At 58.3% G+C, this 17,402-nt stretch overlaps 2 protein-coding genes and 1 long non-coding RNA gene across 5 annotated transcripts in view; 2 read left to right on the top strand and 1 right to left on the bottom strand.

The window, feature by feature from the left end:
- Positions 1–8,978, top strand: part of CCDC33 (coiled-coil domain containing 33) — a 42,099-nt gene extending 33,121 nt beyond the window's left edge. The window contains exons 11-21 of the mRNA XM_027889928.1: positions 4,385–4,485; positions 5,159–5,247; positions 5,490–5,523; positions 6,776–6,974; positions 7,075–7,163; positions 7,341–7,472; positions 7,636–7,708; positions 7,918–8,039; positions 8,260–8,343; positions 8,452–8,541; positions 8,887–8,978. Coding sequence (XP_027745729.1) covers positions 4,385–4,485; positions 5,159–5,247; positions 5,490–5,523; positions 6,776–6,974; positions 7,075–7,163; positions 7,341–7,472; positions 7,636–7,708; positions 7,918–8,039; positions 8,260–8,343; positions 8,452–8,541; positions 8,887–8,949 — 1,076 coding nt within the window. The 3' untranslated portion in view covers positions 8,950–8,978. The remainder of the gene's footprint in view (positions 1–4,384; positions 4,486–5,158; positions 5,248–5,489; positions 5,524–6,775; positions 6,975–7,074; positions 7,164–7,340; positions 7,473–7,635; positions 7,709–7,917; positions 8,040–8,259; positions 8,344–8,451; positions 8,542–8,886) is intronic.
- Positions 8,979–8,982: 4 nt separating this feature from the next.
- Positions 8,983–15,558, bottom strand: LOC114059742 (cholesterol side-chain cleavage enzyme, mitochondrial). 3 transcript variants are annotated; one of them, XM_027888559.1, is made up of 10 exons: positions 15,537–15,558; positions 12,729–12,796; positions 11,927–12,082; positions 11,554–11,753; positions 10,990–11,193; positions 10,451–10,611; positions 10,207–10,373; positions 10,003–10,081; positions 9,660–9,851; positions 8,983–9,506 (listed from the first exon to the last, which is right to left on the bottom strand). In XM_027888559.1, the coding sequence occupies exons 2-10, from the start codon at positions 12,764–12,766 to the stop codon at positions 9,384–9,386; spliced, it is 1,320 nt and encodes a 439-aa protein (XP_027744360.1). In that variant the 5' UTR covers positions 12,767–12,796; positions 15,537–15,558; the 3' UTR covers positions 8,983–9,383. The 3 variants fall into 3 exon arrangements, with proteins under 3 accessions (XP_027744360.1, XP_027744351.1, XP_027744342.1); XM_027888550.1 differs by lacking the exon at positions 15,537–15,558 and adding an exon at positions 13,197–13,357; XM_027888541.1 differs by lacking the exon at positions 15,537–15,558 and having other exon boundaries at positions 12,729–13,128.
- On the top strand, positions 14,840–17,266 carry LOC114059772. Its single transcript, XR_003571734.1, has 3 exons — positions 14,840–14,903; positions 15,661–15,740; positions 17,077–17,266. It is a non-coding gene; the product is annotated as an uncharacterized LOC114059772 (long non-coding RNA).
- Positions 17,267–17,402: the final 136 nt, after the last annotated feature.

Raw genomic sequence — 17,402 nt, 5'->3', positions numbered from 1 at the left:
CATGAGGAGAGGGAGCAGCAAGGTGTGAGGATGCTGCAGGGGGAGAGGGTTCTATGAGGTGTGAGGGTGCTGCAAGGGGAGAGGGAGATTTGGGGGATGCAGATGCTGCAAGGGAAAAGGCTGGTGCTTGGGGAGTGGGTGCTGCAAGGGACAAGGGTTCTGTAAAGGGAAAGGGTGCTGTGAGGGGAGAGGGGAATAGGATAGATGAGGATGCTCCAAGGAAAGAGGACACAGGGAGACGGTGCAGCAAGGTGTGAAGATGCTGAAAGGAGAGAGGGTGCAGCAAGAGGAGAGGGTGCTGTAGAGGGAAAGGGCAATGTGAGGGGAGAGGAGGATGTGAAGGATGAAGGGACTGCAAGGGTAAAAGGACTGTGAACCCCATCACCCTGTGAGGGGAGAGGGTGCTGCAAGGGAAAAGGGTGCTGGAAAGGGAGAGGGTGCTGTGAGGGGTGAGGGGACAGAAGGGTGCAAAAGATGAGGATGCTGCAAGGAAAAAGGATAATGCGTAGGGAGAGGGTGCTGCAGGGGGTGAAGATGCTGTGAGGACTGAGGGTGCTGCGAGAGCTGAGGGTGCTGTGAGGACTGAGGGGACACAGGGACGCGAAAGATGACGGTACTGCAAGGGATGGTGCAAGAGGAGAAAGTGCTGTGAGGGGTGAGGGTGCTGCAGAGGGTGTAGATGCTGCAGAAGCTGAGGAAGCTGCGCGGGACGAAGATGCTGCAGGGCCGAGGGTGCTGAGGGCGCAGGCGGCCGCGGGCCCATGCGAGGCTCCAGCCCCATCTAGCGACAGCTCCGCCGGTCCCGGCTCCCCACCGGGGAGGGGACAACCTTCCACCCCGGATACCGCTCCTCTGGAGCCGGGATGCAACAGGCTGGGATGGGGATGCCTCGCTTTGCGCCGCCCAGGGATGCTCGGAGATGTTTGCCGGGCAGTGGGCACCCATGGGTGCCCCGCCACCCACGAACACGAGGCTCAGTGCGCGGCAGGCTGGTGGGTACAGGGAGGGGGGAATCCCCCAGCAGGATTAAAACAATTAATGAAACAGGGCCATAAATGAGCTAATGTGATCCCAGAAGTCACCACCTTGGCACTGCCTCCGGGAACAGGGGCAGGGTAAAGGCATTTGCAGCAGAAACCTGCCAGCCACCCCAAATCCATCTGCAATGTCACCGCTGGGCTGGGGGAGAGTAAAAGCAACGGGAAGAGCTGTTTTCTTGGGGAGAAAGTGGGATGGCGAGGACGGGGACAGAGGGACATGGCTTTTGGAGGGCAGCAGAGGGTGCTGGAGGCGCAGGAACCCAAGGGTCAAGGGCTAGGGGAGGCTGTGTGGGGGCTGAGGGGGTTGAAAATGATCCAGCTGCCACAGTCACATTGCATGAGGGTTTTTTTTTTTTTGGTGATCCAGGCTCTGGGCAAAGGTTGAAAAACAGGTGGGCTTTGCATGGGCTTCTCCTGTTTGGGTCTGGGTGGCTGAGGGTTTAGCTGTGTGGGGTGGGGACTGGGGACACCAGCACTGAGCCAGAGCATGGAAGAAGAGAAAACTGTCTCCAAAATGCCGTTTCTATGTGTTTGGGGGTGCTTGCATTGGAATGTGTGCGCCCATCTGTGTCCTGCTCCAACACAGCCCAGCAGTGCTACTAAACCCTCAGTGAACATGGCACAGAGGGACTCATCCATCCTTGTTTAGGGACGTCTCAGCCCTTCCTGGTCCTAGGAAAAGTTATCCCACCTGTTCCTAGCTGCATATATTTGTTTTCCTTTTTTGTCTCTCTCTCTCTTTTTTTTTTTTTTCCCCTTCCTTTCATTTTCTTTTGAGGAAAATAAACCAGCAGCGACTCACAGAGGACTCGCAATCCCTGCTGGTGGCACAGCTGCTTCCTTGAGCCTTATCTTGAAGGAGCAGGCGGGAGGGTGGGAGCCCGTGGAGCAGTCGCCTCTCCGTGGAGCATCTCCCCTCCCCGAACTACCCAGTGTAATCCAGAGGCTTTTATATCCTTGTAAAACACGATATCAGCAGCCTGCAGCTGGGCCTGGAGCCGGAGAGCGATGGCAATCGCCCGCCCTAAACTTGTCCTCGAGGCTGGAGGGGGGGGGAGCAGAAGATGTGGTGTCTCTATTAAATGGGACATGGCACCGATTAAGCAGTTTTCAGTGCAATCCAATTAACTCCTAAATTGAATTGTAATGCTTTGCCTAAAACACCCCCTTCAGAATGGCCCCCCCTGTGCTTGGGAAGGGAGTTCAGCCTTGATTTAATCAGATAAAAACCCCGTTTATTTGCTGCCTTTCACATCCTGCCAAGGTGTAAGGGGCTAAAAATCTCCGTATTTCCCCCGTGAATTGGAGTTCCCCGGGAAAACACTGTGATTTTAGAAGTAGAGGGGGGGGAAAACAATGTTTTCCCCACTGATCTGGCCACCCAGAGGTTCTGAGGGTGGTTTGGGTACCCAGGAACATCAGGGACCTGGGACTTGCCATAAACCCCAGCCCCATCTGTACCTGCATCCCAAGGGAATATGTGAGGCTGATGGGGGCAATGGGCAAACCAAAGGAAGGCATCACTGTCTCCTGATGGTTTTGTGAGCTTTTGTTACAGAAAAGAGGGAAAAATGGGATTTTTTTTCCCCGCTCTGATCTTCCTAAGCCATTGCAATAATTTTTTTTTCCCCTCAGATATGTAAATCCGAGCTTATCCCATCTTCCTAACAATGAAGGAATTAGGCTTAATGTTAATCCGTGGATGTATTATTTGTTGAGATGGAGGGAGATGGTGCTGCAGCAGAGGGTGGGGCGCTGCCAGGGGCCCAAATGCCTCTGTGCTCACATGTGTAACAAGTTGTCCCATCCTCAGCCTTTCTCCTGTCCCTTTCTCAGACAGGGATGGGGTCCACACGTGCCAGGTGGATGCAGAACCCCCTGGCACACTCTATTTTTGGCCTTTTTCGGACCTTTCTGCCTCCTGCAGAGGTTTACCTCTAGCCCCCACCCCCCTCACAGTCTTGCTTTGCTCCGTGCTGCTCATCTAGAGAGGGATTGATTCCAGCAGTCGAAGCTAATCGGATACATCAAAGCATCTTGGAGCAATTTGTTAAGTAAATATCTAAAAAAAAAAAAACTTGGCCTAAGCAAATATGGGAAGGAGGGGGGCGATGAAAAGGCTCCAAAGGCAGGAGAAGCTTCAGAGGCTTGGAAATGACGAGGGAGAGGGGGAAAAAAAAAAAAATTAAAAAATAAATAACGAGTGCCAGGAGTTTCAAAGCTTCCATCATTTCAGACGTGGATTCCCAGCCTTTCATCCCGGACCCCTGTGGGAAGGAGAGACGCAGCAATCTCCGCATGGATTTGAGATAGGAGATGTAGGGAAAAAAAATGCCTTCAAATACCTTGAACCCTGTCCCTGGGGTGATACTGCCTGCCGGGATGGTGGGATTCTGAGCAGCGCTGGGCTGGGAATACAGGCTGGGATGGCTTTTCCAGGCTCCGCAGGTGTAGCCTGAGCCTGGAAAAGCCGTAGTGGAAGGCAGCCCAGGCAAGGCAAGTGCATTATTGATGGGGCAGATAATTGCATGCTTCCCACCGTCTCCTTGATGAAAAATTGATGGCACGGGATGAGGTAGCGAAGGGCTCCATTGACTTACACCGGCCTCTTTGTTCCCTGACAAACACCGGAGCAGAGGAGGACGCGGGATGCCGCAGCTGGTGGGAAGCACAGCAGCCTCTGTGGGGACCCTGATAAAAGGAATGGGATGAGGGATAAGCTGGGACAGAGAATCCCGTGCCTTAAAAGCCTTTAAATTCGGTCTCAGGACGGAAGTGGGGTTTGCTCAGCAAGTCATCCAGCGAATCATTCCCAGGCCAGACTCTGAGGTGGAGCTGAAGCCTGATGCCACCCAGCACCTCCCAGACGTGGGTTCTCCGGAGTTAATTGAGTGTTTGAAACATCAGAGGAGCGTGCTGGGAAGGCAGAGCATTTCCATGTGTGGAAATGAGGCGCTGTCATCACTGCAGCCACCCAGGAGCACTGGGATCCGGTGGTGGCCTCCACCAAGTCACCTCCTTGGCTCTGCACTGCTGGGAGCAGGGAATGAGGCAAAAAAACCACCCTAAAATTGGGACGGAAATGAGAAGGGACAGCTGGAAGCAGCGAGGGGCTGAGGTCTCCACAGGCTCTGATGGTTTTGGAAGAAACAATGGGATGTTGAAAGGGAAGAGGTGTGGATGTCCAGGGCACCTGTCTGCCTCTGGAATTCTCCCATCTGGGTGCAGATGAGTGATTTTAGCCTACAGGTTGCTCCAGGGAGGTGTTGCTAAGAGGCGAGTTGTGTTGTAGCAACAGCTGCCGGTGTGCTGGGAGCTCCATGCCACCTAAATCCTCTTGCCAGCAGAAAAATCCTGGGAAAACCAGCTTTTCCTCATGCTGCAGCCCCCCGGTATCACCGCAGGTGCCCCAGCTGTGGCTCAGGCGGTGGTGGAGGAACAGGAGGTTTGCCTAGGGGGGATTTGTTTGGGGCAGGAGGAGCCTGGCAACCCGCCGTGGGCAGGGCTGACTGCGGGAACGGGGTGCTGGGGGGACCGAGACACGCCAGGAGCGGGAAGGATGCTCTACTACAGACCCTTCTCCTCCACTGTGAGTGCCGGGAGTGGCAGGTGGGGATGGGGACGTCACCTGGTGTCACCAAGGGAGGGGAGGACCCAAAGATCCCTGTTACAGCCAAGTTAGGGTGCCTGGCTCAACAGTCCCGCTGTGGAATGATGCTCATGGAGATGCATCCACGTCTTACATGTAGTGGTATCACTTGGGGACGTGGTTTAGGGCTGGTCTTGGCAGTGCTGGGTGAATGGACTTGATGGTCTTAAATGATTCCGTAATTCAAAGTCAGGGATTTCTAAGTGCCCCCATCCTCAGGAGAAGGTCTTCTTGCAGCCCTCTGGCTGTATCCAAGCCCCAAGGCGGGATGCTTGAAGCATTGCAGCCAGTCATTCCAGAGGTTTGGGGGCAGAGCTGGAGCCTGATCCCAAAGCAACAATGGCAAAGGTGCTTTGCTCCAGGCGAAAGCCCAGAGAGCTGCTCCCAGCTGTGGGAAAGGGAGTGAAGGAGCTTGTTCCTCCCCAGCCTGCTCCTCATCCTCACCCTCCACTCTGATGTCTCCTGCCAGCTCCATCAAGATGACACATCTCTCCCGGCAGTTGATGCCATGGCCAGTATCCTGCCCGGAAAGCAGCCGCTCCCACATGGAGAGCAGAGGTAGGGGGACCACTGTGGGTTTGCCTCCTCCTTCTCATCCTCCTTGGGGTTGTTTTGTCCTTCCTCCACTCTCCCCGTATTTTTCCCAGCAGCTTCTCCTCCTGCCCCCAATGCTGCTGATCTTACTCCTCATCTCCTCCACCCTCCCAGTACCCCAAGCAGGCTCCTGTCTCCTATGGAGGCTTCCTTGGCCAAGGTTTTGCTGGTGTTTCACAGTGTCCCCCCCACTCTTGGCTCTGCAGGTCCCAGGAGATCTTTGGAGATCGCCAGGAGCGGGTGAGCGCCAGGGAGATGGGAGGAGCAGGGACAGTGGGGACACTGAGGAGGAAAAGCAGTGTCCCCAAGAGTGGTCCTGCCTACCAAGGGGACCAAAGCCAGTGAAGGTCTGGGAGGGGGTGGGGGGCAGCCCTTGAGCTTGGCTGGAGGGACTGTTATCTTGGGAATGAACCAAAGCCTGGGTGAAACAGCTCCTGGGCACATGGGGAGGAAGGAGTAGAGCCTCTGGCTGCACCTGCCCCCCCTTTCCCTCCTTCCCAAGGCTTCATGATGCTGCTGCAGCCCCTCCCCATGCCCTGACCCCCCCCATGGGCCACTGGCCAAGGCCATTCCCAAGGCTGGGAGCAGGGGCCCAGGGGAGCTGGAGGCACGCAGCTGCCTCTGACCAAGGTCCCTGCTGTCAGCATCCTCCCAGCGTGGCAGAGAGGGATTCAGGAGGGTCAACCTGAAAAGATAAAAATCCTCAGGGAATTTTATCCCTTCAGCATCACCTGGCATCATCTTTCTATTATTCTTCACCCCATCCCTTCTTTTAAAGACCTGCAAAGGCCCGAAAGGCTCAGAGCTTGGGGATGACTCCCAGATCCAGCACTGCTCCACCCCACATCCTTGGGAGATTTCCTCAAGGGGGTTGTAGGAAAAGATGGGGAAATGGAGGAGGGGTCTGTCGGGTGGAAGGAGAGGTGGGTGGATGGAGAGGAGAAGGTTTGGAGGGACAGAATGGATGGTTGGAGAAGAAAAGGATGGATGGATGGATGGATGGATGGATGGATGGATGGATGGATGGATGGATGGATGGATGGATGGATGAGAGAAGGATTAATATATGAATGCATGCATGGATGGATGGGAAAAGGAATGGCTAGAGAAGTGAAAGATAAGTGGCTGGAGAGGGATGCATGGAGGTGAGAAGAATGGAGAATGAATAAATGAATTCATGGATGGATAGATGGATGGGGAAGTGAAGAATGAATGGAAGGATGGATGGAGAAGAGAAGGACTGACACATGGATGGATGGATGGATGGATGGATGGATGGATGGATGGATGGATGGATGGATGGATGGATAGAAAAACGGGAGAGAGAAGGATGGATGGAAGAGTAGAGAAGGATGGATGGTGTCAAGAGGAGCAGAAAATCTGGATGGTCCTTGGGTCTGACCCTCAAGTCACATATCCCGAGCCGATCCCTTGGATCTGGGGACATCCCTGGCTGCCATGGGGTGCCAGCAGCTCTGCTCTGGGCTGGCAGGAGGTGGACAGCTACCGCCTGGCGCTGAAGCGGATGGCAGGGGACCTGCTGTCCCTGCGCCGGCATGTCACCAGCCTGGAGGTGAAGAACGGGCACCTGCGGTGCAGCCTGGCCTCGCAGCAGGAGCTGGGCCACTCCCTGCTCCACGACGACGACGACCTGGACGCCATGACCCGGGAGGAGCTGCTGGACAGGCTCGGTGTGTGGCGGGGAGGGGGCAGGCAAGTGGAAACTGGGGGGACCTCCTCCCTGGTCCCCTGGCCAGGTGACAAGGATGTGGCGTGGGGTGCATCTTACAGCCACCCTCAAGCACAAGCTGGTGGCCAGCACAGCAGAGATGAGGAGACTGAAGGATCGTGTCCAGCAGCTGCAGAATGAGCTGATCCGGGTATGGATGTGAGCAGGGGCTGCCTGGGGGGATGGAGTGGGCTGGAAAAGCAGGGGAACCAAGGAGGTGCTTCAGAACCCCAGGACCCCCCATCATGAGGTCCTCCCAGATGGTGTCCCAAGGCTTGAGGCTCAGCACAGGACTCCCTTGGGGGAATTTCCCCTTTCTCCCCCACAGAAAAATGACCGGGAGAAGGAGCTGGTGCTGCTCCAGCGAGCCCACCGGCTGCAGCAAGCCATGCTGAGGAGGTGCCAGGATAAGGTGGCCAAGGCAAAGGGCTTGGTGGAGACAGTGCAGCAGCAGGAGAAGGTGAGCCATGGGGCACAAGGCTGGGGTGAGAAGGACAGACTGGGGGGCACGAGGCACTACGGAGCAGACGGGACCCTCTGGCCCACCCTGCTCCTCTGTGAGATGATCATCACAGCCTTGCATTGGGCCGGTGACACGGGGACAGCTCTGCTGTCTCCCACAGGTCATCGAGGTGATGGAGCGGGTGCTGCAGGAGAAACTCGCCGGGGCGGGCAGGAGCACGGAAAAGCCGGCAGGTGGGTGCGAGAGGGAACGAGGACTCTCGGGAGAGCCGGGTGGGCTCCCTTGGATGATCCATGGTGGGGGATCAGTCGGTCCTAAGCCCGCCAGCGCACATTCCTGGGCGTGGGAGAGGCAAGGGCTTGCTTGCTCTAGCCGCCATCCCTGCAAGGGAAGGGGCGCAGGACACGTCTCAGTGTTCCCCCCCCCCCACCTCATCCCCCAGGTGAAGCCCTCTCCGGGGAGGTGCACACCGCGCTGCTGGCCGAGAACCGCCGCCTGCGGGAGGAGCTGGCGAGGGCCGCCCACCCCGCAGCCCCCATCGCCCCGCGGCCCCCAACCCTGCCGGTGAGACTGGGAGGGGGCGGGCACAGGACTGGGAGGGGCGGCAGAGCCGTGGCACTCCAGAAAGAGCTACTGGGGAGGTCGCCTGGGGGCATCACCGAGGTGGCACCTTCGGCTCTGTGGGGCAGTGGCCACCCCACGGCCTGCCCCCGCCGTGAGCAGAGCGAGGGAGCGGGGAAATGCAGCGCAGCCGTTCCCACTCCGGTTCGCCTCGTGCCCACAGGGTGTTTTTGGGGGCACGGAGAAGCTGTCTCTGCTGGCCAGGCTGGAGGAGGCACAAGCCCGCGGGCGAGTGCTGGAGAGGCAGGTGGGCATCACCCCTCTGCACCCCACTTGATGGCGGGGGGCTTGGAGTGTCCGACACCTCTGGCCCCCATTTCTCGGGGAGAGCCAGCCTGTTTTGTGTCTGTCCCAGCTGGAGAAGGCAGCGAGGAAGTGGGGCCGGGAGAAGCAGGAGCTTGGAACTCGTCTGCTGGAGCAGGAGAATGGCTTCCCCCACCCCTCGGTGAGCACACAGGGGGGACCAAGGACACCCCTCACGGGGGCTGGCAGCCGGTATTTGCTGCCAGCAGGAAGGATCAGGACTCAGAGCCACCCCCATGTGCTCTGGGACAGTCTGAGGGAGGGGTGCTTGGGGGGAGCGGGTGGGGGGCTGTCTCCATGCCCACCCTCACACTGGGGGGAATCTGCCTCAGTTTCCCTGTAGGACAAGAGGGAGGGGGGAGCGTTGACCCTGGGGCCCCCAGAATACAACCCTACCGACCCAGAGCCGTCTCGCCCACACTCGATGGCCCCCTGAGGACGGGGCTGCGTTTACAGCTCCCCGAGACCTTTTCCTGCCCCTCAGCAGAACCTGACTGCAGTTTCCACGGCCCCCCGGAGAAGACCCCACACCCTGCCCCCCCTGCCCTAAGCAGCGGCCGCTGAGAGAGACGGAGAGACGCAATGCTGGCAGGAAGAAGCCAGTGCTTTTTGACGGGATGCGATGACAGAGAAAATGAGAGGCAAAGCAGAACACCGGAGGGGGTGGGAGGAGCTCGGCCGCAGTCCCTGGTGCCGTCCCCAGGGAGCCCCGAGCAGCCGGAGGGTGCAGCAGCACCGACCCACCCTCCCACCCCGCACTCCCTTGGGGTGGCTTCAGTTTATCTCCCCCGTGGCGTAAGCGCAGCCTTGAGCCAAGGCAGGGATGCAGCAAGCCAAGGCTGTGGCCCTGAAAGCGTCCCAGACGTCCCCCAAATCCCATCCCCAGGCTGGAGGCTGGCTGGAAGGAGCCGAAAGTGCCTGTTGGGATGTGGGGGGTGTCCCGAAACGGTCACCCGGGCTGGGTGTCACCCGGGAGCAGGCTCGTCACGCCCGGGACTCGAGCGGCCGTAAGGTCAAGTAGATGGGTTTGTCTGGGATCAGAATGAGATCGAACTTGGTCCCAATTTCCACTGCTCTCATGGTTTCAATCTTGAAGTTCTCCAGGATCTGGAATGGAAGAGAACAGAGTAGATGGGTTGGATAGGGCTTGGAACAACCTGGCCTAGCCAACCCTGCCCTGGAGGTACCAACACCCACGTGCCACTTCCCTGATCCCTCCCAATGACAAGTCCCCGGTGTCCCCAGCAGCAGGATGCTCACCTGCATGAGGAAGAGCTGCATCTCCAGCTCAGCGATCCGGCGCCCCAGGCACTGCCGGGGTCCAAACCCAAAACTCAGTCCCTGGAAGTGCTTGGGGCCAGCTGCCAACCAGCGCTGGGGCCTGAACTGCTCTGGCTTGGGAAAGACCTCAGGATCCCGACCCATGGCATAGAGACCAACCTGCACCAGCGTCTGTAGGGAGAGATCAGCCCCATGGGTCTGGGCTCTCCACGTGGCTTTGCTGGGGTACAGGGGTGGCATCCAGCCCTCCAGCTGCTCCCCCCATGTCACACAGGTCCCACAATGGCCATAGGGTAAGGAGGGAGCTGGTGGCCATGCTCACCTTAGGAGGGATACGGTAGTCCTGGAGGATGACCTCTTGAGTGGTGTACCTCTGCAGGGTCACGGCCACGGGGTGCAGCCTGGGGAGACAAGTGCCACACACCTCATCCTGGGGACAGCCTGGCCTGCCCACATTCCCCCTCGATTTGTGACGGTTCAGGGAGGGAAGGGGCTGGGGGTGTTTTCCAGCAGAGCCCTTGCTCACCTGAGTGTCTCCTTGATGGCAGCTTTGAGCAGCCGGATGGTTTTCAGCATCTTCACCCTGTCCCCGTCCGCCTCACGCTTGGCAGCCAGGACCTCTGCCCGCAGTTCCTCCTGGACCCCCGGGGCCCGCGCCAGCTCGAACATGGCCCACTGCAGCGTCATGGAGGTCTGGAGCAGGGCAGGGGAGCAAGGCTCAGCATGAACCAGGACCTTCCCCCCGCCCAGCCACCCTGCCCGCTCCGTACCGTATCCACCCCGCCCGCCATCATCTCGGTGACACTGGCCCTGATGTCCTCCAAGGGCAGCTTGTCCCGCATGATGAGGTTGCAGAGGATGCCCATGTACTCCTTGGTGCTCTTGCGCTGCAGCCGTAGGTCCCGGTAGACATTTTGGATGCATTTGTCCGCTGAGGAGACACCGAGGCTTGACATGATCTTCCTCCCCCAGGGAATGGTGGAGGAGGAAGGCACATCAGGACACTGCTGCCCCAGGGGGAGACAGCCTGCAGGAGGGTTATCCCATGTGCCCAAAGCTCTCTGAGGCCACACACCCCTCTGGGAGAGCTGCTCCCCTCAACATGCTGCCCATCACCTGCCCTTCATCACTCCTGGATGATTCCCCTCGGCTCCATCCCACAAGCCCCAGATGTGGAAACCACTCCTGGCCTTGGTGATTGGACCCAGGAGAATGTCTCCAGATTGGTGATGTGGGGCTGCACTGTGGAGCCAAGCCCTCAAAGGGACCTTGGTTGACAAACAGAGGTGCAGGTAGGAGGAACACTCACCCTGGGAGAAGATTGCATCCCAGGCCTGGACATGGTCCCGCCACGTCTTGGTGTTGAGGTGGCGGAGGAGGGCGGGCGGCAGGTAGAGCATGGGTGATGTGGTGTGGAACATCAGGGTCACGGCATCGATGAAACGCTGCGAGTCGGGGTCCACAAAGTCCTGCAGCAGCCCCAGCCGCTCCCCGTACAGCACATGGCACACGGCTGCAGGGACAGCACCCATGAGGGGACCCATCCCCATCCCCTTCCACCATCCCATGGCCAGATCCAACCTTTCCAAGACCTAGCTTGGCCTCCTGTTTGTTCAGGGTCGTGAAGGGTTGGTTTGGGTAGGGTTGGCCACCAGCAGATGACCAGTAAATGATAAAAGAGTGTTTTATCAAGTACTGAGCTGTTCTCCTCTTGTCTAGACAGAGGACATCCTGCCTGGAGAGAGGATATCCCTCTACACACTTTGGCTTTGGGAGAGACACTGGTTAGCCCATCTCTGAGGATGAAGCTTGGAGAAAAGGGTGGGTTTTTTGGAGGGGCACAGGCTTTGAGGCTCATCCCCCCGACACTCACACTCCAGGGCGAAGCGGAAGAGCTCGTGGGTGAAGTCGGCCGTCCAGTGCCCCCGGCCGCTCTTCTCCACCTGGGCTCGTGCCCGCCGGATGAAATCCTCACCCACCTGGCTCAGCAGGGGCACAAACCCCTCCACCACCTGTGGCGACAGCACCTCCTTGTTCAGCATCAGGCGGTCCGAGCGCCAGGCCTCCCCCGTCCTGCGGGACACCAAAGCGGGGCTCAGGGGTGTCCCCTTCACCCAGGGGATGCCACTCCCCAGCAGCCAATGTCCCCATCACCCTACTGATGTTCCAGCTTCTCCCCAGCCCATGTACCGGGGCTGTGGCAATAGGACCTGGTAGCCCCATTTTGAGGAGCCCCCCCGACTCACTTGAGGAGCACACCATAGGGCTTGTTGCGGAAGTCACGATATGCCACCCAGGGGGGGACACTGAAGCGCTCTGGCAGTGTCCCCTCTGCCTGGAAGAGGGTGGCGGCGTCCCGAGGGCTGATGATGTTCACACTCTCGTAGACACCCAGCTTCTCCCTGATGAGGTGAAGAGGAGGGTCAGCCCTGCACTCAGCAACCCCAAATCAACCACCTGCCCCCTTGCATGACCTAAAATCCTGCTGGAAGGATTCAGGAATGCATCCTGGGGAATGCAGGGGCTCAGCACCAGGATCAGGCCCTCAGGACTCAGACGGGAATAGAGAGCGGTGCTGAAATCAAATCCCCTGCCCTTCCTCCTCAGATCCACACCCTGTGGAAATCAGGGAGGACAGAATCCTCTCCAGCTCCAGCATTCCATCTTCCCGATACTGGGCATCCACCAGGCACTGCCGCATGGTCCCTGCCCCCTCCTAGGGCACAGGGTCTGTCCCTTCCCGCCCCAGGTTTCCGATCCCCTCCCAAGGATTTGTCCCTTGCTGCCTCCCGTTCCCTGTCCCCTCCCATGGCACAGGGCCTGTCCCCTCCTGACTCCCCTTCCCTTTCCCCCCTCAGGGCACCAGCTCTGTGGCATCAAGCCTGGTCAGTGCACGGCAAGCCAGGCCCCTCCAGCGGCTCAGCCACGTATTTCCCCCTCCCTCGCCCAGAGCAGGGCTGGCAATAGCAGCATCATCCCAGTCTGGAAAAGCCGCTGGGGTTGGGGAGCAGGGTGAGAGAGGCAAGGGGAGCCCAGATGCCACCTCACCTGTAAATGGGCCCGAACTGCTGGAACTTGCGAGCCATGATGTGGTGGACGTTGTTCAAGCCGCCCTCCTGCCAGAAGCGGTACAGGTTGAGCCAGCCGGCTCGCCAGTCCCCTGGCAGCTGGTTGAAGGGTCGGGGAGTTGAGGGAGTGGGGGTGGCAGTCCCCCCAAACCGGTGGCACCCCCCGACTGGGACAGGGGGGCATCCCCGCAAGGCGCCGGGTTTGGGCGCAGCACGGGCGAGCATGGGAGCGGGCGGCAGAGAGGGAAGGGTGGCCTGGAGCGGGCGGTGGAGCGGGGAGGGTGTCCTCGCTCTTATCCCGGCTCAAGGAGAGGTGCTCTCGCCCGCCTCCCGATGAGTCATGGCCCCCCCCGGGGCCGGGGACAGACGGACACTGGGGCAAGGGGTTGGCAGAGCATCGTCCCCTCCCAGCCTTGCCACGGCGGGGTGTGACAGGTGACACACCGACCTTGAGAGGCAAGGGGTGACCACGGGTGACACTGGCAAGTGGCCTGTGTCACCCCATTAAAGGCGGGTGCTGCTGCCAGCGCTGACAATGAAAACTCGGTTGCCAAGGGGAGAAATGGCTTATCTGCCAAATAAATGATAAAAATGATCTAGGGGACAAAATAGCGGCAGTGAAACATAATAAAGGTCGCATCAGCCCCAGCAGGGGACATCCTTGGGGACCCCTGGCCAAGGTCACCCCAGGAGAGGACAGCCTTGTGGACTCCTGAACATTGCTGGGGGTGTCTTACCTCCACCCTCCTCAGGACAGGGGGTGCTGGCGGGGGGGGGACACCTCCCCACTTCCCAGGCTCTAACCCTAACCGTAATCACCCCTCTTCCAGAAGGGAAAGGCTTTTTGGGGTGTCCTGAGCCACGGACAAAGGCTGCAGCACCCGAGGACGGTGGCAGACAAGCACAGTAACACAGGGACAGGTTGTCCCCAGGCACAGTAACAGCCACTGGCAATGGCGGGGTGGGGAAGATAATGGGGTGAGCTACACTGTGGGGTCCTGAGGCATATCTTTAGGGTGTCCCCCGGGTCTCTGGGGTGTCTCTAGAAGGGACTCGAAGCGGGATGAGCAGCAGAATGTCCGGGGCCGAGGATGCTGAGCCGGGCTCGGTGGCGGATGCGACAACGGCGGCGGCCACCGGGAGGCGCGCCTGGCCCGTCAGTGCTACCGCATGGGGACAGCGCCGAATGTGCCCCCTCTCCTCGGCACCTGAAGCCTGTCTCCTACCAGGGCACAGGATTTGTCCCCTCCTGCCCCATGGTCCCCGTCCCGTGCCAGGGCAAAGGGGCAGTTCCTTCCTGAGCGACGGCCCCTGTTCCCTGCCAGGGCACGGAAGCTGTCCCCTCCTGCCCCCCACTCCCTGTGCCCTCCCAGGAAACAGGGTCTGTCGCCTCTTGCCCCACGGTCCCTGTCCCCTCATGTACCAGGCCCCATTGCTTATCCCAGCATGAAAACACCAACTGGCTGCATGTGCACCCCAGAGCTGTCCCACACCCCGGAGATATGATGGCACAGTGTCACTCCCTGTCCTTTCCCCCTGCAGTCACTGTCCTGAGTGGGGCCTGCTGCCTCCCCTCCAGCAAAGGTCACGAGGTCAGGGCCCAAGGGGCACAGAGGGACACGGAGGGACACACTGCCACACACTGAGCTCCGCCCTGTCAGCCTCCAGCCCCAAGGTCACAGTCCCCATCACACTCAGTGTCACCTCTGCACCCTCCTTTCCACCACCTCCCCAAAGCATGGGGACAACTCCAGGGCTCCTTCACCTGATGCCTGTCCCCTGCATGATTAAGGGGTCTCACACACATTCTCCATGGGGCCATGCCCTTCTTCCCCTGAGCCACTTGCCCTGAGAGGGCTCCACATTTTTGCAGCACCTCTGCCAAGGTGTTACCGCTCCTACGGCACAACAGAACTGTGACGGTTTGTGTCCCCTCACAGAGCAAACCGCAGGGCATCTGGGGGGCTCTGATGGAAAGTGGCGGGGGGTGGCCAGGAAGTGGTTCAAGGGCTGCAAACACCCACAGCAACCCCCTGTCCCCAGCCATCGCAGCGGGGACGGGACTCGGAGCACATCCACGGCTTCATCCGTGACGAGCACAGCGGCAGCGCGTGGATGGAGGCGGCGCTTCTCCCGCCTCCGCAGGCAGCCCACGGTACCGCCTGACTCGGGTGTATCTCTGCTATTTTGGGAGGAGCGAAACAGAGAGTCTCACCCCTCCCCCGTGGCCTTCTCCCTCTGCCACCCACACTGGGGACGAGAAGGGCCCCACCAGTGTGGTTTTGTCCCACTCAGAGGTGACACTGTGGGCGTCATGAGCTTTCACTTTCCACCTGTGGGGTTTTCCTGACATGTCACCCCTGGAGCGAGCAGGTGACTCACCACCTTCACACCTTCCCCTGGTAAATAACCCCTCCAGGAGGCCACTGAGACACCCCCTTGGCTCTGCTCCACAACTCCAAATCCAACCTCCCTTGAAAATCCCCCTCCTCAGCCTCATCTGTTGGGAACCCAGGGCTGGGAGTGCCATAACTGTGGTGATTTAGGGTAGAGAAGATGTTTTGGTGGAGCAGTTCATCCTTCAGGTATCTCTGCCCCCCTCCTCCTCCCCCCCCCCAGCCAACGGGAATAGGCTGGGATGGGTCTCACTTCAACGTGATGCAGGAAGTGGATCCATTTTGAAGAGAAAATAAAAGGACAGTGTAACATTGCTGGGATGGAGAGCAGAGCACAGCAGAGTGAAATCCATCTGCAAAAAGGGCATAGAGCTGCTGCTTTGCTTTCTTACCTCAAAAATACACCCTGCATTCCTACATGGACCATCCTGCTCGGCCCCCCGCTGCTCACACATGTCCCTTAGGAAGGACGGTGGTTTTCATGTATTTGCCAACAATTTCTTCGCTTTTTGGCAGTGATTTCACCCAGGGATCTTCCCTGCTCTCCCGTGAGTGAATTCATTCATTGCGAGCTTTCAGCTCCTGCCTACAAACAGGTAGTTGGGAAAATTCCAGTAGTAAAACTGCTGCCCAGAAACCCCCTGTGATTCAGTCTGGGGCTGGAAGGGAGGGAGAGAAACTCATTTTCATAATATTATGTTGAAAAAGAGAAACTTTCAGTTGCAAACAGACTGTGACTGTGACCAAGCAGTTCTCGCTGGAAGGTTTCCCCTGGGAGCAGAGAGAAGGGGATGACATGGCACGTGGTCATCATCCCCCACAGCATCCCTGAGGCACTGGTGATGCTTAAGTTACTGCCAGAGCATCCAGAGGATGGAGCCATCCAGGACAAACTTTAATGTGAAACAGGAACGAGACTACCTCGTTTTTATTCTCCCTCTTCATTAAACTGAATCTCTCCTTACTAATATATTGCCTGTAATCCCAGACCTAAAAATTGCTGGACTGATGCCTGGTTTTTGGGGATGTCCATCCAGCTGGGATGGGGTATCCCAGCCTGATGGGATGCATTCTTCAGCCAGGATCATCCCCCATGGATGTTGGAGTGGAAATTCACAGCTCGAAAGGGAAAGCATTTGTGTGTGTAGCTGTGGGGAGGAGGAGCACGGCAACGTGGGAGGAAGGATGATCCCATGTTTAACTTCCTCCAGTTTCTCCTGGGTCATGTCATTTCTAGTAAATGGCTGGGTTTCCCACTTGGTCAGCCCTGGTCCACCCACACCTCATCCTCCGTGTCCCAGCATGGACCACAGAACAGGCAGACACCTGGCCAAGGCTGGTTAAATCCTGAGAGCCTCAAGAAAATGGGAAAACAGCCACAGGGCAGCAAATAACCCCTACAAATAGAGCTGTCACACCACTGACTGGGTAAACAGGTCGGACAAGGCAGCTGGGAGCGAGCCAGTGGGCGGTAGTTTCAGGCACCTGATCCAGACATGTGAATTCCCTGGATAGAGCCATTTATCCTCTTTTATGGGAGGATGGAAGGTGTGGCCATGATGCAGCAGCACCTCTCCATCCTGCTCCTGTAAATCCAAGGGGTGGCTGTTAGGGTGTCCCTATTCCAGGCTCCAGCAGCTCCTTCTGGGGTGGCTCTGTACCCCCATCCCACCAGGAAAAGCTTCCCAGTGGGGTGCTATGGCTAGAGACACCATCTCAGCTGAGCCTGCAGTCAGTGCATCCACGGGGTGTTACTGTAGGATTTCCCACCGGCTCTGGCCTCTGATGCAGTGGGATACAGGATTTCCTGGGACTATTGTCCTGCGCGGCAAACCCTCTGCCTGGAGCAGCCTCTGGTGAGGCTGGAGGCAGAAATACCCCCAAAAAAAACGATGCTGGGAAAAAACAAAATGCTTGTGGCTTTTGTTTGAGGTGCATGGCTGTTCCCACTCTGCCTGTGCCGGAGGAAGCCCAGAGAAGTTGCTGGAATACCTGACCTTCCTGTGCGTGCCTGCTCCAAGTGAAAACACAGATCCCAAAATAACTCCCTCGAACAATGTGGCCATAGTTGGGGTGAGGGCGGTGATGTTCCGGCTTTCCCCTCCAGCAGCCCTGAAGCCACAATAAATCCTGGTGCCTGTGTTTGCTCCCGGGTTTTGGCTCATTGTATTTAAGGAAACAGCCAGCGGGTGGTGGAAATGTATCCCAGAATAAAATACAGCCCAAAGGCTTCAAGTTTTCCTGCTTTTCTCAGGGAA

Source organism: Empidonax traillii, unplaced genomic scaffold, assembly GCF_003031625.1.
Source record: "Empidonax traillii isolate 1590-97213 ecotype Southwest subspecies unplaced genomic scaffold, ASM303162v1 scaffold12:size2584012, whole genome shotgun sequence".
Taxonomy (NCBI): Eukaryota; Metazoa; Chordata; class Aves; order Passeriformes; family Tyrannidae; genus Empidonax; species Empidonax traillii.
This window is presented reverse-complemented; position numbering and strand designations above follow the sequence as displayed.